The sequence below is a fragment of the Onychostruthus taczanowskii genome, unplaced genomic scaffold (genome assembly GCF_017590055.1).
Source record: "Onychostruthus taczanowskii isolate IOZ18803 unplaced genomic scaffold, ASM1759005v1 scaffold83, whole genome shotgun sequence".
Taxonomy (NCBI): domain Eukaryota; kingdom Metazoa; phylum Chordata; class Aves; order Passeriformes; family Passeridae; genus Onychostruthus; species Onychostruthus taczanowskii.
Window position 1 is genome coordinate 216245 of NW_024506221.1, and position 18341 is coordinate 234585.

The following is an 18341-nucleotide window of genomic DNA, read 5'->3' on the forward strand; positions in this document are numbered from 1 at the left end:
GCAACTGGATGTGGATTAAAAAACCAGCATCTTAATTTTACTGTCAGGGACACAAAATAGACACGTACACAAACAAGTACATTTGCTTTTTAAGGGGAATCTAATGATTGAGAGACTGCAACAGTATTTTAAAGAAACTAAAAGCACTTACTGGACTACAATAAAACTCTCCTGACAGATCATATGAGTTAGTATAAATAGTTGAATTAGACAGTTTCTATCAGACAGAATATCAAGAAATCGGAAAGAACCAGGGAGTTTGGTAACTTACGAAAAGGACTAAAACTAGTACTGTTGCTGCTTAGAGAAAATTCAACTGGATATTTCCAAAATACTGAAGAGAAAGGAACAAAGTTGCTTCAATTTACTTGAAGAATAAAGACTTAATAATGAATTATAAAGTAACTGCATGATGCAGATATAAAATCCAAACATACTTATTTGGATGAAACACTATTTTTAGAGTTAATAAAAGAACCGCACAGAGTGGGGGAAAAACAATGTATGATTTTTTATTTTTTTTTAAAAAGAGATGTGTAACTCAAACAGCTCTACACAGTCAGGAAGTAGATAAAACTCAGATTCAGTTTCCCCACTTGCTATCGGATTTTGCAAGATAATTAGCTATCAAATGTTGGTAGCAGCTTTCAAACTTACCTGTAAGACAAAGTACAGCACTCACTGTGAGTTTTAAAAATACAAAATCCTATCAAAATCTGAGTTACACTGTAAGATATTAAAATCTGATTCAGGATTTTTTCACCTTTTTCAATATATATATATACTTGATAAATGTATTACAGTAAAATGCGTCACTTCACAGATTCCTATGGAAGCAATTTCGCTCTCTTGCAGACCTGTCAGTGACTTGGTAACTGCTGACAATCATTGCTACACTCATTTGAGAGTGACTGTACCTAGAGTCCTGGTTCAACGTCAACCACAGTAATCAAGACAATCCCTCATGAAATGTACAACATTAAATGAAAACACATGCTATTACCTAAGTCAGGCACAAAAATAGCCATTGTTTTGGCATTTTCATGTCTTCATTTTAATTTTAAAACCTATTGTATTTTGTCCTTAAGTTGCTACTTTACTTACGCTGCTTGAATCTGTACATTACCTTTATTACACAGAACACAGTCTCTAAAGAACCCTTTTTCTAATTTTCTCAAAACTTTAAAATATAAACATAATGTACTAATTTTACCAAGGACAATAAAGTATACATACACGACAAAATGACAGTTTGCACAGAAGCCAGTTACCTGCTGATTTCACAAGCAACCCGTCCTTTCATCTCAATAACATCTGAAGACGTGGCAAACCCCAGCCTTCTCAAAACACGCTTGCGGCATTTGAGTTCATCCATTTGCAGGACAGTTCTGGCTTTCTTCAATTCTCGCTTTGCCACTTTAATATCCATAGCAATCTGGGGGGCCAGAAGGAGAGGAATTACACCTTGCTGGTTTAACAGATGCAATTGTTTTAAAGACATTGTTTAATTTACAAAAAGGCCTCAGAACAATGGTATATGAACATACTACTTGACTAGTCGACTTGCCTAAGTATTGTAAGAGGAAGGTGTAGAACAGATTTAGTAATAATAGTAAAAAAATCAGCTCCATTTACCTACTGAAATCTCTGTTAAGCTTGGGAAGTTAAGCTATTTACCCACAGTGGGAAACAAACCAAATCAGTCCACAGTAAAAAGACAATTCTCTGCTGAGAAATGAGTGCTCATCTTCTGAGACCTAGACTAAGTCTCAGCTAACCAATTATTCAATGAAATGTAAGCCAAAGGCATAATTTTCTGCTACTAGAACTTCTCCAGTGGCTTGCAGTTCATCACAGTCACCATCTACATCCTTACAGCAGACACCCTTGCAAAAAGCTGCTCGGTCCATCAGGTCTTACCACATGCAACTCTGTGCTGCCCATACCAGAACCACCTCACTTCTGTGAAGTGGCTCCTGGAGAACCTGTTTTCTCCAGCAGCAGAGAAATATGACAGCTGGTTTTATGCATAACTGATTTCAGTCTAAGGCCATACAACTCTATAAAAAATAAGTAACTGCATTCCTTACAGGCTGGGAGTCAGCTCGGTAAGCAGCAGCACAATGATTTCTCTGGTACACTCCTTAAGCTAATAAGCCCCATCAATTCAACTTAGGTTTGCACAAATATATTAAAAAATATAAATTAAAATTATCTATAAAGACCTTTCCTACACTGCATTGTGCTACCCCTATTCAGTGAAAAAGACCCCAGTAATCTTCTAATTCCTGAAAATTTCCTCTGAAGTTTTCTTTTCATCTGAAAAGATTTCTCCACCTGTACAAAGGAAGGGCACACCACCAACTCAGCAATTATTTTAGTGAGATTCAGTGATTTTAAGAGTTGATTTGGGCTTTGCAAAGAAAAAGAAAAGCAAGTAAGAAGACAACTTCCCTCCCCCCTCTGCAGCTAAACACAAAGTAATTTGGTTTGTATCTTTACCTGTGCTTTTTTTTCACAGAGTTTGTATATGGATTCCAAATTTGGATCATTGTGAAGAGGATGTGAATACATCCTATGCTCAAATGCCTCTATTTTTTGGATTACTTTTTTCAACCCTTGGTCTTTGATGCCCATGTCATCAATAGGGTCTAGTAAGGGCACTCCATCAGGAAAACGTTTCTGTACCTCCTAGAATGATGAAAAAGGGTTTTTTTTAGACAAGTAACAGTAAAAGAAGCTGGTATAACTACAGAGACACAGAAGACTGTAATGTAAGTTATGTGATGTTTCAGCAGTTTTCAAAGTCTGTTTAAAATTACTTAACAAGGAAAAACAATTGACATTCGTTGTGACTTCCAACACTTTTAAAGAATAAGGGTGAAGATGTAACAGAAACTACACGAATTTCTTTAGAACAAGTTGCCTTGGGTTTAAGACTACCTCACCAAGCAGAGCAGAGTACTTACACAGCCTAGTGGAACTTACCTGTACAGATTTTAACACACTTTGCCTGTTATCAATAGGTCTCAGGTCTTTTGGTATATAGAGTCGGACACTGCTGATAGCTGAGACAAGATGCAGCAAAATGGGAACAACCTATCAAAGAGAGCATAATAACTCATTAATCAGTAAAAAACATACCTCTTATTACTGGTCCATAGCAAAACCTTTTCAAAGGAAAAGGAAAACTTAGTGCTCAAGAACACTAAGTAACACTAAGTGGGTAAAGGAGTATCAGAAAGTAGGAAAATTCAGCTAATGACCTGAAGTATTCATAAAGAAGAAAAGTAATTGTCCAAATGGGAAAATTCTGAATGCAGTTACATCTGGAGAAACTAAAATCAAACAACTAAAATCAAAACAACAGTTTTTCTATTACCTTGTGTCTTACCTGCTGGAATACCTCTTCTGATCCAAACCAGACTAATTATTGTCCTATACTTAACTAAGAATGCTACTGCAGAGAACATCAAGACAGAAAATACATTTTCCTAAGCATGAAAACCCTCATGACACCATGAAGAATCACTACTGCATTAAACTCCAAGGTTTAAATGGAGTTTCTGAAAACAAACCTGCAGACAAATTATAATTTTCAGATCAAAGGCAGTGTAACTGTTTGTCTTGATACAGAATTCCAAATTGAAAATTTTAAATAATGCAAATATTTTCACTTAAAAAAAAATTCAATTTAATTTTAGAGTGAGAGTGTTTTGCAAAGCTGTCCAGAGAGGTGGTGGAGTCACCATCCCTGGAAGGGTTCAAGAAACAACTGGATGTGGCACTTCGTGCTATGATGTAAGTGATAAGCTGGCGTTCAAGGGTTGCACTAAATGATCTTGAAAATCTTTTCCAGCCTTAATAATTTTCATAAATAAAAAAGGAATTCTGTTCCCACAGACAAGATACTGCTGAAAAACGCATCTGTCAAACAGTACTACTGAAAATGTATTACTTTAATTTATTAAGAAGGCAGAGTTAGGTGTACAGATTCTTTCTCTTCCTTAAATGCATCAGTCCCTCTTTTACCAGAATGTGCAAATGGTTTGGAAATGAAGATTTGGGAAAGTTTATAAGAACTGCTGAGAATAAAAACATGTAACAAACCTGCATTTCTCCTCTCTCATCAGGTCTGGCTGGCTTTGCAGACTCAGTAGCAGAATTTTTCAAACTGTCTTTGCTGCAGTGCAGGAGCACTTCAACTACATACAATGGGTCCAATTCACCAGAATTTGGCTGTTGAGAGTACAGAAAAAGAGGAGGTCTGTAGCAGTTATTTTAAAATACAAGCAGGAATGAATGCAAAACACATGATTTCTCTAACATTAAAGGTAGGAAATGAGCCATGTCTCTTACAGAGTATCAGTTCAGTGTTGCAGTACATTCTGAAAACCCACACTCTGGTGAACTCATTGGAAGATCCCTCCCATAGAAAAACACACTTGAAAAAATTACCCTTCCCCATCCTCCCTTGCCAGAGTAGCCTAAAGTCTGCTTGAAGTTTCAGCTGCATCTGCGTTTTCTTCTGTAACTTGTTCGAAGTAAGCCAGTATGTTTTAAAACTGTAATGCATATTTGCATCATGCTAGCAGAACTTTGCATTTGAAAAAAACTCAACCCAAAATTTAGGGGATCTCCTTCATTTGCAGGTTCAAGTTTTCATGCACAACAAAGACCACAGAAAAATCTTTCAAGCATAACAGCTTTTATCTGTGGCAGGCAGAAAGCTGCATCTTACAGGCTGCATCTTTACACAACCCAAACTGTATCCATAACATCTGCCATTCATTTAAAGAACACAAACATGTAGATGTGGTGATAAAGACTACTGTTCACAAGGCCATAACCTTTTTTACACACTGCTTTAAAATAGACTGGCAACAGTTATTTGGATCAATATGCCCTAGGGTTGCTCAATACACTCCTACTACAAACAAGTACTTTTAGGACTTCAAACAGAAGCAAATTATAGGCCCAACACAAAAGGCAGACATCACCTTTTAAAATACCACGTGTAAGCTTTCTGCTTCCAAACACAAGAGAAAAAGAAAACATTATTTTCAAAATCCCATCTTAACTCAGTTCCTTTTTACTGGGCTATATTTTTCATTACAAAACTACAACATACTATTTTATTTCACTGCATGGCAGCTAGCATTTTTAAGGCATTCTCAGAAGTGCTATGAGAAAGTGCCACCATAAACTAAAGAGAAAAACAGGGTTATCCTGTTGTACAAGCTAAATTGTTTCTTCAAGAAATGCCAATTACTTGCTGAGGAAGAAACTGTTCCTCTGAATTATGTCCTACATTTACAGAAAGCGCTCACAGCAATGTAGGAGATCCAAACCAATGCCACCCTCTGAATTAGTATTTTAAAATACACACATGTACCCAGATCAGTAGCCAGCCAAAGCCAGGGAAGGCACAGTGCTGACTTGAATGAAGTAGAGACTAAACTTACAGCTGCACAAGTGTGCCACAGAAAATACTAATTAGAGATGTCTAGAAAATCATGAGAGGAAAAAATATTTTTACCTGTGATTGTATTGTAAACTTATTAATAAAGCAGGAGTATAAAAATCATTAACATCTGCTGCTAATATTACTCTATTTAAGTTTACATACACCAACAGCTTTTAGAAAATGTTGACTACACGTGACTCCATCTACAACTGCTTTTTTAACGTGCACTGTTTCCTTCAACAGGATTTCCTACAACAGTATAGGTACTAAAAACCGCTACACCCTAGAACAGCAACATGCTTCTATATGCAGGAATAAAAGGAGACTAGAACTCTTAAAGCACTTGTTAGCCACAGACTTCTCTGTCATATCAGATTCAAATGATACTTTTAATTCATGCTGCATCAAGTCACATCCTTCAAGGACAAAATTAAGCCCTTTTGAGCAGAGTACTGCAGAATTATTTGAATTCTTAGGATTTTAGATTTGCCCTGAAACACCTCTCACTTCAAGTGTTTGGAAACAAACCAAAATAAGAAAGATGATCGTGCCCAGGAACCAAGAAGGATAGAAAAAATAACAAATCCAGAGTCCCAGATAGGTAATATCAAACTTACTGAAAATTCAATGACCAAGACACAGCACTAAAAGAGATGTAGTAAACATTATAAATAAACAAAGATTATAATAATCTAAACAGGGAAGATAGAATTGCAGCATCTCAAATTTTGGTATCAATAATTTTTAAGAGACAAAAATTTCATGTCTAGAATCAGGGACGAAATAATACTGACTATCAACAGCACAACAGTATCATTAACTTACTGCTGGCACAATCCAGTGGAAATAAAATTTCTCACTCAAAAAATTTAATGGGGTTTTATGAATTCCAAAGGACATAGTTATTGTGCTGCCTACTATAATGTGGAATATATAGCAAGCATCCCTGCTTCAGATAAATTCTATTCTGAACAACAGTGGACAGGAAAGTGCTATTCATATGGGCAGTTTCATGGAACACTGATTTGTCTAATTACATTGGGAAAACATCTATATAATTAATAATAAACATAATTGACATGACTCATGCATTTGCTTTCACAGTGCAAAGAAGGAGTATTATATGAAATACAGACATACTATAACCTGAAATTCATTATTAATTGCATAAATTTCTCATTAGAAAAATGATTTAGGAACTGATATAGCAAAGAAAAGTTTGCAACTAAACTTGCAATATAGTCTGAATTCAACATAATTCCTAAAAGTAAGCCCAAAGAACTGTTCCACTTAGAACTGGATGAAGGTCTAAAGATACCGCATAAGTAATATCTTTCCAGTACTAAATAAGTATACTTGCATACTTTAAATAGTAATGGGGAATGACATCTGTGTATCAGGACAAAAATGCATTGAATAGACACTAAAATGGGTAAAAAACAACTTTCTTCAAGTAATTTGTTTTGCCTCTGCTCATAGAAACTAGTCTATTCATACTGACTCTAAAAGTTACATAGCTTTAAGTTTGTTCCTTAATTTCCCGCATCTATTGTCATTCTTTCCACAAACTCAGAAGGAAAAATTCAACCCAGCTGAGAGAACAACTTAATGAAAAAAGTGCTGCTGGAGCCACATCCATCTCTTGTAAAACAGTCCTTAATTTCAAAGCCAATATTCAAGCCCAAAGGTTTACACAACAGTGAGATAGGCCAGAGAGGGAAGGCAAATATATATGTGAATAAAATATGACACAGATAGAAGAAATGCCTGCAAGTGACACAGAAGTTGGCAATTTTACAGAGAAAGCTGTAACTAGGGGACAATCTGGTTTATTACTTGTGCATCTCTATGAGAAAAGCAATCCACAACCAAAAATTTAAGCAACAGCAGTAACAGCCCAGTTTTTAAACTTGAAAAAAGAAAGAAATATGACTGTCAAAAGTAAAATGGAAAGTAAAACAATCTCTTTTAGTAAGTTCAGTATGAACATTTTTCTCATTTCCTCTTTAATGAATATTAGAAAAGCACAAAAAGGTGCCACAATGAACAGGCACCACCAGAACTTAACAGACACAACTTTGCATTTAGCCCTAGAAAATTAAGGCAATGCTCTGCTAAAATTACAGCCAAAATGCTGTCACGGAAACATGGTTGTAAATTAGGTTTTCATTTACAGAGCAGAGAAGCTGATCAAAACATTTCTGAAAGGGAGACCAACACATCATCTGAGAGAGATGTGTTACACAGAGACCAACTAGGAAAATGCATTTCTGGAAGTCTGGCTTCTATTGCATCACTGCCCTCTGTCTTTTCTTCCAAATGTCCTCAGATCCATTTCTATTGTTTTTCTCTCTTTGTATTTTAATTTTCCAACTCTATGGCAACATCTCCGAGGACAAGCAATTCCATGTCTCACGTCCTAATTTAGGACTCAAAGCACAATTTGCCACTTTAAGATAACCTACTCTATAGAGCCAAATGTCAGTCTCCCACTCTTCTCAGCTTTCACGTAGGGCTTCTATAGATTTTCTGAGATAAAACAGTATATTTCTGAGAGAATTCAGTATCTTTCTCGTGAACAGCCTAAATTAGCACTGGCGATGTCTCAGAAACAACTTGGTTTGAAACATTTTCAGTGCTATGTAAAACCAAGCATTTCCTCCACAAATACGTTGAAAGTTAAAAACTGAACACCAGACTTGGAGTTTTCTCCATCCTCTATAGCTTTATTTCTTTACACTCTCACTTCAGAAAGTTCAGAGCTTTTTGTAGATTTGGGGTAAAAGGAAATTTTTTTGCCTTTGAGAACTATAAAGAAATAGGAGTTTTATCTTATTTTCAGAAAAAACAGTCTAGTATATATTTTGGTAATGGAGAGAATGTGTATTTTACCTTAACATTTGATTTCTTAGAGAAATTAACAACCACTCCCCATCCGTAGTCATCACCTTCATTCTTCACCTGGAAATATTGCAAGATGTTATAATGTAACATATATAACAACATCCTAGCAAGCACAACGTTTTGTATTTTTGATATTTACAACAGCAGTCGTGGACTACTATTCATCATGAAAACAGTATTTATTTTTAATGCATTATTGAATGCTTAGCAAAGAAACAAGTCAAAACTGGTGTGTAGTGTGACATATGTAATTTTTCAAGATGGTAAACTGGGAGATACAAATGAACCTTGCAGATTTCACAAACAGGTGGAAAAAAAAAAAAAATTACCTTTACCAGTCTTCCTGGCTGTAGAAAGGGCAAGCAGTACTTTGGTTTGTGAATATACTCTTCAATATCCTTACCCAGCTTTGCAAGCTGCTGGCGGATTCTGTAGTATATCACCACATTTTCTTCATTGGGAATTACAATTTTGTTGTACTGTGCTTCCAAATTATTGACTCCTATAATGAAAAGGAAAATCTCATGAAATTTAATAGCTTCACACAGATTGTTTTACTTTCAGATCTCCGTGACTAATATTTTGTGACCATTTCTAGTACTAATTTTTTACTTAAAATAAACCATTCTCTGGAAAACTAGAAATCTGTACATTTGTCCACTGAATTAAATACCAGTGTTATTTTCTTAAAATAAACAAGTCTCAGAAACTGGAAAAGTCTCACACCCAATCATTCAGTAATAACAGATCTAAGTTTGCACAGAAGCCACATTAAAACTTGCAATGATTTTGTAGAAAGGTCTACCACTACAGTGTCTACCACTGCTTTTTATCTCCTCCTACAAAAATAAGATTGCTCAAAGGTATCTTCTAAAAAGATGTGTTTCAACAAGAGGATAATTGTTAGAATATGTTCCTCCTAACTTGTTTTAGGCTCTGATTTATCAGTTGAAAATCAGTATTTTGTTCCTCCAATATTTTTACACCTTATTTAAGCAAATCAGTTTTTATTCTAAACACTATGATTCATTCTCTTCTTCTGGTATTATCACCAGCAAACAAAAATGAAGAACAGATTATAAAAAAATCTCTTTTTCCTCTCTACCAACTCATCCTCTTGCATGCTGTTTTTGAAGGGTCATAAGTGGCCTGGAAATCCCACTTCACTGGGACTTGAGAGACAGCTAAGTGCTCCTTATTTTTACCTGCCAATTTTAAAAAGCAATAAGCCATCCATTCATACTCATGGCATATTTTCTTCCTAAGTAGCCAATTCTCTCCTTTGTGTTTTTAATTGAAGGGACTACAAAATTCTAATGCCCAGTATGGTGCCTAAACTGAAACTGTCCAAGAACTATGAAAAATGTTCTTCAGCTTCATTTTTCTATTTCAACATCAATGCTGGAATGACAGAATAAAGATCTAGGCATGCCAACTGGAACAGGGAAATAAAGGAAGGAAATAAATACTATATTTAACTACTACTGCACCTGCAAACTAACAGAAAGGTAACTGAAACCCTCCCTCTGCACGGCTATCAAAGCTACATGCACATACACACTTTCTCAACATACAATTAACAAATGAACAAAAAAACTGCTCAATAATCATAATTACCTCTCATGTTCTTAAGATTCTCCTGGATTAAGTTTTGAAAGAGGCCTCACCCTCAAACACTGATGGAAATTTCCAGACACTGACCTTGGCTCAAGAAAACTCACATGGACACCACATGGATTGTGGGTCAAAATGTACTTACTCAGTGGAGTGCAATTAAAGTCCCAGATCTCTCTGAATTTTTCTCTGTGTTATAATTAAACATTTCTTACCTACACTACTCTGAACGCAGTGCACTTAACTTCTTTTTACAGCTTGTACTGAGATACAAAAAGGTGAAAGATTTTCTTCCCTAAGATTTTTCTTCCCTGCATCTCAAATGAGTCATGGGAAGTTTTAAATTGTTTTTCCTTCTTCCCACCCTATAGTTTAGCAATATAACAACCATTCTTATCTGACTCACAGAGGAGAGCTCTCTTCATAAACTGACAGTGCATATCAGTATAGGTCCCAAGAACAAGAGGAAATTACTGAAACTGTAACATGGCAACAAATGGTGCAGTGCAGCTGTTAGCAAGACAAAAACTGTACAGGTAAAAACTCTTATGAGCATAATAAATAATGCATATTAAAAATACCCAATCTTACCATGTATTATACCTACTCACATGAGAACATGCAGCAATACTTACTTTCCACTATTTCTGGAATAGTTCTGTAATGCTGGAACTGATAAAATGATTTTTCTAACATGTATTCAGGGTTAATTTCCTCCACTCGAAGTAAGTTCAATACCATGTTGTATGTCAGGTGGAATGCACTGTTTAAGGGATCAGCTGAACCCTGAAAAAGATACAAGAACATTTTTAATTTGAAAAAAATATTAATTGTGGCATATAAGAACACATTGGATAAATCATGATGCAGTATTTCATATGAGGAGCTGCTTTGATGCACAATTTGTCTTAAATTCAGATTACATATTGCATAAAATCCTAAACAATTTCATTATGCTGAACATGTAAAAGTATTTGTACTATATAGGTACTTATCACAGCTAGGATAATATAAATGATATCTGAGTGAAAAGTTCAGGTAAAAAATTTAGATGTTTCCAGCTGTTTGCATTTTGGATTCCATCATCTTAACATTAAAGTGATAGTTATTTAGCTAATTAAAGCAATCCATTATTTTAACACTGAAAAAAAAAACCCTTATTTGCAAGTCTTCACTTTAAATACTTTTTCTTAAAATCAGGAGAGTTCAAATATGAAGGAGTGATTTAAAAACAAAGAAAAAAAGCCAGCTATTTCAGAGAATACATAAGTAGACTTACTTGAAAGGCAATGTTTGAGCCAGTTGCTGATGTGGCAATTTTATTTTAAACACATTATCAGCATTTTACGACATGAAAATACGATCATTCTATTAAGACATAACAGTTAAAATACAAATCCTGTTTTGGCAAAAAATGGTGAATTTTTCCTGTTCCATCATCTCATAAACACATCTTTCTCCAAGTTTCAGAAACTCCTGTCTTCTCAGTCTTCTCTAAGCAATACATTTGAAATCAAGAGTTCTGAGAAGTTTATTTTATCTGAAAACTGCTAATTCTTCAAATGAAACATGCTCTACTGTATTACACCTTCATCACAGCCAGCAAGTTCTGCCATATGCATCAGTCTTCACCTACTACCCCAGGGTATCAGCAGACTCACACCTGACAGGGAGACATCACCTGTATGCCGTTGCTTCATTTACTTAGCAGTAAACCTTATACCAAAATACAGTTGTTCTTTTATACTAAGTACACTCAAGGCATGAGTAGTTCATCAGCCTTTTGTGGCAAATACTAAACATGGCCATGATTACTGAAGAGACAATTAGTGCTTACCTAAAGTCACTGGTCAGATACATAAGGTGGAGAGAAGCAAGTAATAGGAGGGGAGGGAAGATGGGGTATATTCTGACAGGAAAATGGAAAAGGTAGGCTTTTCCTTCCTAACTTACTTTCAAAGAGTCTTCACAGTATAAAGTGTTCAACTATGCTAGATTTTGGTTATTGCCAAGATATAATAAGATACAAATCAGTTTTAACTTATATTTTCTCCATGATGGTTACCTCTTCCTGAAACCCTTTTTTCTGCTCAACCCTTTTGCCACTGGCTCCCAGACTGATTACTTTACTTACTTAAAAATACTGTGAAGCTTAAAAATACTTAATATTTTTATACTTAATACTTAAAAATACTGTGTAAAAATACTTAGTTCATCCTCTACCAGAGGACTTTCTGTCAAAATACACCAACCTTCTCTTCAACAAGCTAGGCTGCACCACCATCTGCCTCAACATCTCTCTGTCTCTGAGGAAGCTTCACCCTTGTCTCCATAGAAAAGACTCCATATTAGAGAAAGGAAGAACCACCAACCACTCAATGCAGAAAATCAAGTAAAAGCCAGATTTTATCAGAAGTGCAAAAAGAGTTGATGAGAAAGACTGCCTTGAACAGGCATCAGGAAGTCCCTTTCAAACATGCACTGCCTCCAAAACTTACTGCTGTTTAAGAATTACCATTCCAGTTCTCCAGCCTCCTGTTCTGCAAGTAAACCTGCCTCTCATTCCTTCATAAAGGACAGTCCCTCCCACCTCAAAAATTTAACAAGACTGCAGCATGAGATTTTTTTTCTGAATAGTTTTTAAAAAGCAGAATAACTTTACAAGCTTTTCCATCCCTCTGGATGACAATTGCCTGGATACATGAGCACAGTTTGCATATATCAACTAAAGTTCTCAGAAATCAATGATCCCCTTTACACTTGCAACCACTTCTCACAAAATTTTAAGCTAATTTAACAGAAACCCTTTCAAGTTTTATGAGATCTGGGTTATTAGATTTATTCAAAAGAATGACTGGATTAAGCTGATAATGTTAAAAATCAGGAACATAATAGTAAACAATTAATTACAGAAATAATTTAGTCAAAAGCTAAAGAAAGTACAAGAATCTGAACACTACAGCTGCTATACAGTTTTCCCTGTTTAAGGGCCAATAATTTCAGAGCGAATCCTCTTCTTAATACAACCAAACAATCCAACAGGATATTCCATATTTACTGGTATAACCATTTCTTGCCCACATAATCAAGAAGGATATAAAGATTGGGATGAAGAAGGTTAGTGTATGGAATTGATACAAACAGTACTTTTTCCATTTTTTTTACTGCTAAGACTTGGAAGCCCTGTCTAACTAGAGATGTGAGAGCTGTCATTGCTGCATAATGGCATGCAGTGTTGAGCAAGACATACATTTGGTAAGAGTTACTCCCTCTGTTATCTCTTACAGCAGGAGAAAAATATTTACATTTTTAAATCTGTTCACATGAAGAGAGAGCAACAAATTCTCCACATAATGTTCTTGCTCCTCAGCCTGTCATGGGAACATCAAATGGCAAATACTGTCCGAAATAAATTAATTTGCAAAGCAACAATAAGGTATCTTTCATAATGATGAAATTAGATACAATATAGGACATAATTTTACACTATTTTGGTTCAGTGACAGTTTCATGTGCTTATCAATGTTTCCAGAAATAAACTGAATCAATGAGTTTCCAAAAAGGAAGTAACAAAACACTTTACAAAAAGAGCAAAGAACAGAACAAACTGGTAATAACTAAAAGATCTTTCCCTTTTTTTTTGTCGTAAGGGGAAAATAAGTAGACTTAGATGTCTGTAACAGTCACTCTCACAAATTTCTACTACAACTCTTATTAAATAGAAACAAAAGTGACTGCTTGATATGTCTGTAAGACACAGAAACACCTCTTGTGAAATAACATTCTTTTTTCCATGTATCAGTAATAAAATAACCACACAAATATTCAGTCTCTCTCAGAAATACAAAAAAAACCTATGCAGTTACACTGATAGCAGAATTACCCTGAGCTACATTAGCACAACTGCAAAATCAATAAAAAACTCTTATGTGAGTTTGTTTTTAATGGACAATGGTAAACGGGTATTTTAAGCACAAATGTATTACCAATCTGGTTCACTGTTTTGCCCCCAAACCAGTTACACCAGGACAAACAGAAGCCACTGTGGGTGGCAAAATACTGCTCCAGCAGGCTTTGCTGGTGAAAATACCTCAGGTCGGGATTCAGCAAATGCTCTAGCTGTAACAAGAGACTTAAAAGGAAAACAATGTAACTCTGTTTCTCTTGCCTCCAAATACTACCTTCTCAAGTCAGTTTTGAATGTTGGAAATTTTCAGCCATTTACCCTCCCTAACACAGTAGGCTACTGTTGCAGTCATCATTAGTTTTACTTCAGGATGGTAACTCCAAGTTCTGGTCTTCTCCTTGTTTTTGGAAAAAGCAAATGGTATCTCTATCTTCAGGAAGAAACTAGCCGACATCCTTAACAGATTTGCCACTATAGGCATCAGGACAGCGATGTATTTACTTTATGACACTTTACAATTTCAATAAATATGCAGTATGTTTTAACTTAAAGGAAAAGTGTTCCCTAGCAAAGACTACCTACTTCTATAAAATATTAATATGAAATGAAATTTTAAAAAGTACCTTCTCATCTGTTCATCTCAAACCCACCTTTTTTGTTTTAAGAATATGAAGGCAAAGAAAGAAATCTAGCTTAGCCAAAATGCATTCACATTTGTAGTGATGAGTTTATCAAAGTTAATTTTCCAGAAATCTGGAGGAAAACTGCTTTCCACAGACTGAACTAATAAAACTTGAAGTATTTTGTGGTATTAAAGCAGCAACCACAATTAATAAATAAAACCTATTAGCTTAGTCCTACAGACTCTTGAAAATCCTGAGGTGAAGTTCAAGAATGACAAACCATTTTACACACCATTTGATGCACCCCATTTTCCTACATTTTGGTCGCAAACATCAGCAAGAACAGCTATTTGCTGTTCTCCTCCATCTGCTGGCTTGCATAATTATGCACAAAACTGTGACCCTGTTCACAAAGGTGTTTGATTATCCATTTCCCTGTTCTCTGTGATTTTATGCTAGAATCTTGTTGACTTTAAGGCGATTTTAAATTAAGGTTAGACTTTAGTACCTTCCTGAATCAAAGCCTGGAAAATTCCTGCAATGCATACTTCGTAAGGTAAGAAAAGGTTGGCAGTTTACAGGAAAATCAATTACTTTGCATTAAAATTATTTTTATCTAAATACATTTTATAAAGTAGCCAAAATATGTGTTTCATTGTGATTCTCATCTATATCACAACTTTAGAAGAATACTTTACTGTCCTCAAACCACTAGTAACAATCTCACTTTAGATTTTGCAATGTCTTTTCCAACAAGTATTAGTGCCTACTTCCAGGTGAATTAATTATCTCCTGATATAGCTGAGAAATTTGATAAATTTCTCAACTCCTGAGGCATTTTTTCCCCCCTAGAAGTAACCGAGTTAAACCAAAGTACCACAGGATAATTAAGATGGCATGCTAAGCTGATGTTTGCAGAGAAAACTATTGGACTGTCTGAACTGCTGTCAAGCTCATTTGCCTGGTACAATAAAACAATTTAAGAATTAAAATAAAATGCAACGAGACTTCTAATACAGCAGCATACAGGCCAAATAAGGCCAGTACAGCCAGCTCTATAAAATGAAGGCCCTGCCAAGGAACCAGATGTAGCTAGTGGAGCATCTCCTACAGTTTGGCACTGGGGCACTTTATGTTCCACAGACAAAAGACAAGAAAGCATATTCAAGTATTTTTTACCTTGGCAGACAACTGCATTCCTGTATCAGAAACAGTGTAGCCAGCAGGGCTGGGGAAAGAATTGGCATTGATGAGGTCACAGCTCAAGAGTCCTGCGCTCAGTTCTGAGACCCTCACCTCAAAAAGGACTTTGAAGTGCTGGACTTTGTCCAGAGAAGGACAACAAGGCTCATGCAGCATCTAGCGATCATGTCTTACGAGAAACATCTGAGAGAGTTGGGGGTGTTTATCCTTGAGAAGTGAAGGCTCAGGGGAATCCTCACTGCTCTCTACAAGGGGAAAAGGAGGCTGTCTGAAAGGAGGCTGTTAGTAAGGTGAAGTCCAGTATCTTCTACTGTGCCTACAGGGAGAAGACCCAAGGAAATGGCCTTAAAATGAGACAGGGGACATTCAGATTAGATATTAGAAACCATTTTTTCACTGTTAAGGTGGTCAGGCACTGGAACAGGCTGTTCAGGGAGGTGGTGGAGTCACCATCCCTGGAGGTGTTTTAGAGGTATCTGGGCTTGCACTGGTAAAAGCTGGGTTGACAGTTGGACTTAGTGATCTTAAAGGCCTCTTGCAACCTTGATGATTCTATGTTTTCTTTTCCAGTCCATCTGTCTCCTCCTGTGATGGAGTAAGTAGATGCAACACACTGACAGGCTCAAATTCAAAATTCAAAAACCTACTTAGGTACCACATTTTCACAGTTCAATCATCCATTCTGGTAACATAATTAGAGATTATGTTAGAATCTTATGCTCAAGATTTTTGTCTTTTATAGACATAACAAATTACCACTGCTGAGTAACTCAACTCTCTCTAGGAACGCGTCCTTGTCCATGGCCAAGTTCCAACTGGGGAGACGCTCCGGTTTCAAAGGGTATCTAGCATCAAGAAAAAGCTTTATACTTCCTACCTAAACTAGCACAATAACTTCCTACCTAAACAGCTTGTAAGCAAGGAAAAACAGATTTTAAAAAAGGAAACAAAAAAAAATTTCCAATAGAATACTTCTTTATATCGTGCAAATGTACAATTACAATTTACCATCTTCAGAAAGCTGCCCCAATAGTCTTGTAAGCATTTGAGTTTACAGATTCATGCAAGTCACCAGTTTACTAACTATTCAGTGGCCAAGTATATGCTAAGGATAAACAAAGAAACCTAGTTACACTGCAGAAGACAAATGTACATTACTGAGTTTAAGAAATATTTACAAAACTCCCTTGTAAGAACTCCATCTAAGAATGGAATGCTGAATTTAAGTGTGGAGTACTGTACACAGTGTCGCAATGAACAGTGCCACAGCCAAGCAGCAGCACAGCTGCAGCAATGCTGCTGGTAACAATTCGCTCAAAGCTCTCACTTCACTGACCACAGCAGGAGGCAGCTGACAACAGGATTCCTAGATGTTTTGCTCTAGTGTTCAGGAAATGGTTTGGAGAGACACCCCCACATTAGGGTTGAAGAGCTATGACAAAAATGTTCTATGTAAATGTTCTATCATTCTCAAGAAGGCTAATTTATTTCTTCTGGAGTTTTTCCTATAAATCTTTAGCTTATCCTGAAAGAAGAACACTACCACTAAGCACGACCATGATCTTACTACCAACAAATACCATCAGTAAGGAAAACCTAATTGAGGCATACTTAATGATGACTATGAATTGTAAATTTTACTTAAATAATGTAAATATAATGTATATTGTGTAACTTTTAGTTTGCATTGATTTTCTTGGCCTGTTTGACATGGAATTTCCTCTAGATGCTTTGTATGCAATAACAAAAATAAAAAGGGTTTTTTTTGTCCTGTACTGCTTATTTCATAAAAGGTTACTCTTAGTGCCTATATAGCAATTGGCTAAATAGTTACAGAAGCTACAGGAAGATAGATATCTTCATTTTAGCCACTTCTAACGTTTTTCAGAAAATTCTAAAAGTCAATCTTTGTTTACAAGTGAAGTAGTGTCAAAAATTAATGAAAAACATGTATTCATTTAGATCAGTGGAGAAGAACCAAGATCTAATATAGAAAGCAAAAGCAATAATTTTTTCCATTTATTTCCTTATAATTCAAAAAGAGGAAAAATCAAAGATCTTGTCATTTCAGTGAAGGAAATATTCTTTACTATTTCCTTAAAATGTAGACAAAAAATGCAAAGGTAGTATCAAAAAAAAAGTAAGTGATCTACTCCTTCTTCCTCTGTCTTAATTCATTCAGATTGAGTTCTATACTACTAAAACTACTGAATTTTCAAACTTTAAAAAAACCCCACCTTGTGAATGGGTGAGTTTATAATCTTTTAAAGTATGAAGATAAATACTTGAAATACCTTTTTTTTTTCTTAAGCCATTAAAAATTATTCCTTACAAATTAACCTTTTTGGGAACTTTTTATAAATATTATTTATAAAGATTCTCTTTTGCTTCTTTCATTTTGTACAGTCTCTTTACTTTTCAGCTAAAAGTAAGTATGAAACAAAATTATGCCTGTTTTCTTCAACAGCCCTAACAACTGACAAAAACCCACTTAAAAAACACTCTTCATACATCTCAGAGATGTACACATGCATTAAGAGTTCATGTGAAGAAATAAATATATGTACATTCCACTGACAAAACACAAATCAAATCAAGACTAAGAAATTAACACAAAACCTAA

The 18341-nt window shown here is 35.5% G+C and overlaps 1 protein-coding gene across 1 annotated transcript in view; it reads right to left on the reverse strand.

Annotated features, from left to right (window-relative positions):
- The window catches only part of MTREX (Mtr4 exosome RNA helicase), a 40041-nt gene that overhangs the window by 5925 nt on the left and 15775 nt on the right, over positions 1-18341 (reverse strand). The window contains exons 16-22 of the mRNA XM_041424562.1: positions 10621-10771; positions 8701-8873; positions 8360-8428; positions 4111-4239; positions 2989-3099; positions 2503-2691; positions 1272-1435 (exon numbers count right to left, since the gene is read on the reverse strand). Coding sequence (XP_041280496.1) covers positions 1272-1435; positions 2503-2691; positions 2989-3099; positions 4111-4239; positions 8360-8428; positions 8701-8873; positions 10621-10771 — 986 coding nt within the window. The remainder of the gene's footprint in view (positions 1-1271; positions 1436-2502; positions 2692-2988; positions 3100-4110; positions 4240-8359; positions 8429-8700; positions 8874-10620; positions 10772-18341) is intronic.